Consider the following 7,548-nt stretch of genomic DNA (forward strand, 5'->3'; position numbering starts at 1 on the left):
CATTTTGCTATTCTTTGCCATGTTGCTGGTAGTTCTGCTGTTATGCTGCCTTTCAGCTACAGCAAACTCTGCCGCGGCCTCGTCCTGTGCCTCCTGCACTGACCTGACAATTGTTTCTGGAGCCAACGGAACGGACGTTGTACTTGCAACAATCCGACTCATTGAAGATTCGGATTTATTCGTGGATGACCACCAGATCCTAAGAAGGATTGCTCATGTGGAGACAAGAGATGGCGCCTCTGAAGCAAGCGGAGGTGGTGGGATTTGGGCCGTCAATGAAACCGGGTTTGCTTCTCTGGTGGAAGTTAATGCTACTGGGATTAGAGCATACTTTGGGATTGAGTGGTCCTCTGTGACATGGAGTGATTTAAGTGTGCCACTGTACTCGGGGCTAGCTGCTAGACTCCTCATTAATCAGCTAGCTGGTGGATATGATTTGAGCAGTACCTCATCTCAAGCAATGCTCTGGGCTGACAGCTATGGGGGAAATGCAGAGAAATACATCAATGATACTGTGGGTTTGACAGACTATCGATACAGTAAGCTGAAGCATAATTGATATTTTGTGTGTTATATAGATGTAGTTTATATTATGAATTCCAATTTAGCATTTCATCATTCAGTCATCATAATTATGTGTGCCTGAGCAAATTTTGCGTAGCCAGACCCTTCTTATAGATGCTACACTCCACAATGCGTGCTAATGCCCACAATAAAATAGTTCAGCAGTGACTTTATTTAGATAATAAATATTTTTGTTAAAATATGGCTTTTGTGTAGACAATATAGATTCTCTGGAGTTTGGAATGTATTACAAGAGCACCATTACGACCACCTCTTACTTTAAAGTGATGGCCTCCAATGCTACATCCATACTTCAGTTGGTTCTCTCTGTGAATGGAGACACTCAGTTATATGTGTCTAATCTCATTGAGCCATCGGCAGCGTTTCATTGCAATAGTGTGAAAACGAATAGTACAGCTAATTTACTATTGAATGCAAGTCAATTATATAAGAATGAAGACGAGAGGAATGTACTGTATATATCTATAGAAGTTGTGCAAGCAACAGAAGTATCTCTTGGAGTGTCTGCAATTGAGCTTGACAAAGGTGAATACTAGTAAATGACATGTAGAAGAAATATATAATGTGTGCTATGATGTATAGAATTATGTATAATTATTCATAGCAAAGATTATTTTGTCCTTATCTCAACTATCAGTTACATATCATTTATTTTAGGATCAGATCCTATTGACACTCAGGCTGAAGAATTTGTCATTGGCCTCTTTGATAATCATCCTGACGCAGAGTACACTCCTCTCCTCATATCAGTGGCTACAAGAGAGACCAGCCCATTCACAGTGACTGTTGAAACTCAGGCTGGTATAGCAGCCACAGAAACCATTAATCCTACTGACATACTGAGCATTGTCCTACCCGATACATACCTAGTCACTAATAACAGCGAGAGGTATAAAGGAGTAATAGTGAAAGCTGAGAGTGGTAGGACTATTAGTGTATCAGTCAGTAATTATGACCAGTTCTCAAGTGACTCCTATCTTGCACTGCCACTGTATCAGTACTCAGGCGTAACTGAGTATGTATATTACGCTATCACTCCAGAGACTGACTCTAGCCTCCTACAGAATAGGGTGCTCCTTGTGGGTGGATATAACGATACAAACATCACTATCAAGCCAAAGGAGACTGTTTATATACCTCCTGATCTCTCGCCAACTGGTTTAGAGTATGAGCTGTCGTCAAACGAGTCTCTGACAATTCAACTGAACAGGTTCCAGACTTTACTGCTAGAGAGTGAAATGAGTCTCTCTGGATCAAAGTTTACTACCACTAAACCAGTAACATTTCTCTCTGGACACCAATGTGCTCTTATTCCTTCCGATGCCACCAATAGGTCCTGTGATATTATTATTGAGCAACTTCCTCCTACCCTAAACTGGGGTAAGACGTTTATATTTCCTCTCCTTTCTTCTCAAACTGGCGGAGCCTTCATAACTATACTAGCAGCTGAGAATAATACTGAAGCAACTCTTCGCTGTACGTCGATAAGCACTAATGCTAATACCACTGACGTATCCAGTTTGAATACTACCGGTGACTTCATTACTTATTTGATATCTCCAGATGACCTCGTGTGCAGTATCATATCTGATAATCCTGTCCTGGTGACAATAGATGCCTCAAGTGAAGGTGATGATGATTCCAATGGAGATCCATTCATGATGCTCGTACCACCTACCAAACAATACTCAAATGCCACGCACTATTTTGCTCCATTCAGTGACAATTTCACTAGTAACTACATTAACATTGCTCTTCTTGGTCAACCCGGTGATGTTTTTCTAGACAACGCATCTATAACTGATGCATCCTCAGTTTATGACACTACTGGCTCCTTACTGGGCTATGCACTCCAGCTCAATAGCAGCGCTGAAAACAGGACCTTATCTGTAGCATATGGATCAAATACTGTATACACTGCCTGGATATATGGGTTTGATTTTGCAGTTAGTTATGGGCAGAGTTTAGGCATGAATCTTTTGATAACTGGTAAGTATGCATGTATTTTTGTGACATTTTAGAGCCACTTTAAAAATTCATAATAAATCCAATTTTGATCGGAATCATCTCAAACTTGATGCACAACATAAGTACATGTATATGCATCAGAAAATGTAATAAGATTGGAAAAATTTTTCTTGGCCATTTTTGGCAAAATTTGGCCTAAGACCCTCTACTGTAGCACAGGGTATTATCATTATTATTATCATCATTATTTATTATTATTATTATTTATTATTATTATTATTATTATTATTATAGGTGATGACAGAGAATTAACTGTTGCGATTGAGTCCCATACATACAGCAGCGTAGGAATGATTCAGATTATTTGCTCCACCACTGGACCACCAGTCTACATAACAGACTGGTACAAAGGGGGAGACCTCATCTATCCATCATGCAAACACTCTATCACTAGTAGCAATACTACAATCAGCATCCTGACCATTTCCTCTGTTAATATTGATGATATTGGTCAGTATACATGTACTGCTAGGAGCTACTATACTAGCAGATCAGCTACTGCAGTGATCTATGTGACATTACAAAGTGAGTCATTAACTAATTTTATATTAGTTTATTTTGTATACTTTTAGCTCCATTTCCTTTGCTTTCACTGAGTACTGACCCATCAAATTACAGCCAGTTAGTGTCGGCAACGAGCCCTTTATTCACATGCAGTGCTGTCATTGACTATACTATATTTAATCCTGATGAACTGGCTGTAGTGTTTGAATGGCTACGTAATGGGGCTAGTATTTCTATCTACAATTCTGCATATAATATCACCAACTCTACACTATCAAGTACGCTGAACATTTTAAGTCTTGGGACGCAGGATAACAATGCTGTGTATTCGTGTGTGGCATACGTCAATCCGGTATCAAGCAGTCCTTACTTAATAAATAATTCTGACAGCATTCAGATTACTCTCCAAGTACAAGGTATGCGTGTTTGTCTATATACATGATGACTAATCTATTGCATTTTATAGCCTTTTCATCTGGTCATGTTAGTTTCGATATAACTAAACTTCCTTCTGTGCCCACCTCTGGAGGCACCGTTAACATCTCCTGTCAAATCAATGTTCCTGAAAGATTCTATGTCATGCCAGACTTTGTGAGGCTGGCATACAGTATGAATGGGAGCAATGCAGTGGATAGCACTCAAGAAGGCTACACTGAAGAGGATCTTGTATATTTTACCAAAGTGGCCCTGAGTAATATTAACACATCTGATGCTACTACCTACTATTGTGTCATTGCTTTTAATACATTGGGTGTGACTGCTCATGCATTCACTAACCTCTCAATGAATCGTAAGTTATTTTATTCGCAGCTCCTAGTATTATTAATGCTTGTATTTATCAGTTGCTCCTTCAACACTTGACATTATTCCGAGACACAATGACTCCATTTATGAAAGTTCTCTCTTCTCGTTAACATGTGAGGTTACTCTTCCTAGCAGTGTGGACACACCTGTGTCTCTCAGCTACGTATGGCGGAATCCATATGGAAGTACCATACACTATGACGATAGAATATCATTTTATGTTGGACCAAGGAATGAGACACTCATCTTTAATCCAATTGATAATGGAGATAGTAACTCAATGCAAACTGATGCTGGTCAATATACCTGTCAAGTTCAGGTCATTCCAAATAACGTGAATGTCAATTCAGCTAGCTATGTAACTACTAGTGATTCTTTAGTTATTGAAGGTATTATTTTTTAGTTTTAAATTCAATTTTAAGTGTCTGTTAAAAGTCTTGCACTTGCGATAATTTATTAATTGTCTTGTTTAGATTTACCAGAGCTTGTCCTTGAGATAACCTACTCACTTGACGCACCAGCAGAAGGCGACTCCTTGAACATCACTTGTACAGTGACGTACCCAGAGAGTCTAATAATAGTCCCTACTGTGTTGTGGAGCCTTCCCATCAGCGGGAGTTTACCTGAAACTAGGACATCATCATTGACTGAATCTCTTATTAACGTGACATTGAGTCTGAACCCTGTACTATACGATTATAATGGTGTTTATTCTTGTGTGGCAGAGTACAATGTCACCTCCTACTCATTTGATCATGCCAGGAATTCCACAGAGTATGAATTAGATGTCCCATGTAAGTTAATTATATTCTTAATTGTTATTAATTGTCTGTGCATAATTTCATCCGTAGTAATAATTCCAAACGTATCGATAACGGGTTATCCCTTACATGAGGGAGCGTTTGCTGCTGGAACGAATGTACATCTTCTCTGTAGGGTGGATCTCAGTTTTGAAAATAAGAATTTAGTCATCACTTGGTCTCACGACAACGTAACATTAACAAACGATAGCACGTACATTGTTGGTCCTGTTCAGAGAGCGTCGGATTATTATTACGGGATATTGACTATTAATGGTATCAGTTTAGATGACAATGAAGACACATACAAGTGTACGAGTTTAATTTATCACAGTAATCAGGACACCATTGCTACTAGCTGCGAAAGCTTCAATGTGACTGTTTCCGGTAGGCCCTACCGAATTCACAATTAATATCTAGCTAATTATTTCTTTCTTTCATTAGATGTACCAATAGTGACATTATATCCAATGGAGCTTATTGTTGGATATGGCAATGAAGCTAGGTTCGAGTGTTTATATTCAAGTGATATATCCAGCAACGTGTCTTGGTTCAAGGATGGCCAGAGTCTCTCTCACGAGACTTATAATATATACACTAATGGCACTCATTCAGTCCTTACAATTACTAGCACGACTACAGCTGATAATGGGACATACTCATGCTCAGTGAACAATAGTATTGGAACCACTCAAGACACCAGTGCCCTCTTGATTGGTAAGTGAATTGAAATGTTGTTATGGATGGCGGCAATTTTCATTTTTAAAAATAATATATGATGCTCAGTACTTCCCACAGGATTTTGACATAGTGCTCATGCAGCCTTTTGTCAGTGGATTGTCAAGTTGCTCAAAAATTGGGCCAAAGATTCTGTACTATAGTACAGGTTATTTTGGCAAAAAATCATTAAAAAAAATTCTTCATTTTTATAATTTTTTCTGATACATATACATGTTTTTGTGTTATTTATCAAGTTTGAGCTGATTCCAATTGAATTTGAATTTTTTATGAATTTTTAAAAATTTCTCAAAATTTGGGCAAACAACCAAAGGCTATAGCCTTGGTTTCAGGCCAATTTCGCCAAAAATGACTAGGAGAGAATTCTCCATTTTTATAATTTTTTCTGATACATATACATGTTTTTGTGTTATTTATCAAGTTTGAGCTGATTCCAATCAAATTTGAATTTTTTATGAATTTTTAAAAATTTCTCAAAATTTGGGCAAACAACCAAAGGCTATAGCCTTGGTTTCAGGCCAATTTCGCCAAAAATGACTAGGAGAGAATTCTCCATTTTTATAATTTTTTCTGATACATATACATGTTTTTGTGTTATTTATCAAGTTTGAGCTGATTCCAATCAAATTTGAATTTTTTATGAATTTTTAAAATTTCTCAAAATTTGGGCAAACAACCAAAGGCTATAGCCTTGGTTTTAGGTCAATTTCGCCAAAAATGACAAGGAGAGAATTCTCTATTTTTATAATTTTTTTGATACATATATATGTTCTCATGTTGTATAGCAAGTTTTAGCTGATTCCAATCGAAATTAGATTTTTTATAAATTTTTAAAGCTGCTCAAAATGCTAGTACTGTATTGTAGTGCTTGTCAGCTCATGAAGTATGCTATTTAGCTCACTTAGCATGCTTTTCCTGATGGTATGTACTAAAAGACACATAGTGTACTGATTAATTATATTAATAACTCATAATTATTATTTTAGTCTGTTTGTTATGATAGCTAATGTACTTTTCCATAGGTGTCTTAACTGTCAATATCTCTCCACTACCTGTAACTGTCCTTGAATACAGGGACACAGTGAATGTAACGTGTCTAGCAAATAGTAATCTTGAAATTAATGATCTGAGCTACACCTGGCTTCTTGATGGCATAGTAATAGATGTAAACGAATCTTTTATTGAGATCACCTACACGTCATCAGATCAGGTGGATGATAGCGGAGAGTATCACTGTCAAGTTTCTTCTGAAACGTTATCTTTAACTATTGAGTCTCAGAGAACACTCATTGCCTTGACTCCAGTGATTGTAGCAAACCCATTACCTGCTCTTGGTACATTAGTTAACGATTCAATAAAGTTTATATGCAATGCAACCGGTTATCCGTTTCCATCAATAGAGTGGAGAAGAATCAGTGTAGAGAATGATTTAACAACATTGGTAGGAATAGACAGTGTAACAATAGATCTTCCTTATAATATTACCAATGACTCATCCATTAATGTGAATGAAGTATCATCAGTACTAACACTCCAATCAGTAGATTATGATGACTTTGGATACTATGTTTGTATTGCTACTCTTACCTCAAATGATGTTTATGTTTTATTTGATAATTCTAATGTGACGCTAATGGACTATCATGCTATATCATCTACTGCAACACTGACAGGTAATTGAGTATTTTAATGATTACTTTATTATTATATTTTTAGTCTCTCCATACGGAAGTGTGCAAGTTAATCCTTCTTCTGTAACAGCATATTTTGGTGACACTGTTGCTTTTAATTGTACCAGTAGAGGTGGACCTAACAATCAGTATGCATGGTATAGAGTAGCAGAGAGTAGAAATATTAGTGTTGGACTAATGAATCAACTTGAAGTTGAAATCAATTCTATTGAACTAACTGCAAGATATTATTGTAATGTTACAAATGATGCTGGATCAAGCAGTGCCTATACAATTCTTAATGGTCAGTCACTCATGTGCTTAATACATTGATTCATTTTCATTGTGTAGGTAATTTATCTGTCAGTACTATTCCATCAACTGCCACAGTTCTCAATTTGGGCGATTCAGTAATTCTA

At 37.1% G+C, this 7,548-nt stretch overlaps 1 protein-coding gene across 1 annotated transcript; it reads left to right on the forward strand.

Moving 5' to 3' along the window:
- Positions 1 to 19: 19 nt before the first annotated feature.
- Positions 20 to 7,542, forward strand: LOC105312067 (titin-like; the record flags this gene model as incomplete). Its single annotated transcript, XM_019994312.1, has 13 exons — positions 20 to 539; positions 781 to 1,110; positions 1,243 to 2,574; positions 2,848 to 3,138; positions 3,186 to 3,533; positions 3,584 to 3,907; positions 3,960 to 4,310; positions 4,395 to 4,715; positions 4,773 to 5,108; positions 5,166 to 5,438; positions 6,482 to 7,132; positions 7,176 to 7,433; positions 7,481 to 7,542. Coding segments are annotated over exons 1-13 (5,397 nt in total), but the record flags the coding sequence as incomplete, so codon positions are not given.
- Positions 7,543 to 7,548: the final 6 nt, after the last annotated feature.

This window comes from Amphimedon queenslandica, unplaced genomic scaffold (assembly GCF_000090795.2).
Source record: "Amphimedon queenslandica unplaced genomic scaffold, v1.1 AMPQUscaffold_13478, whole genome shotgun sequence".
NCBI lineage: Eukaryota > Metazoa > Porifera > Demospongiae > Haplosclerida > Niphatidae > Amphimedon > Amphimedon queenslandica.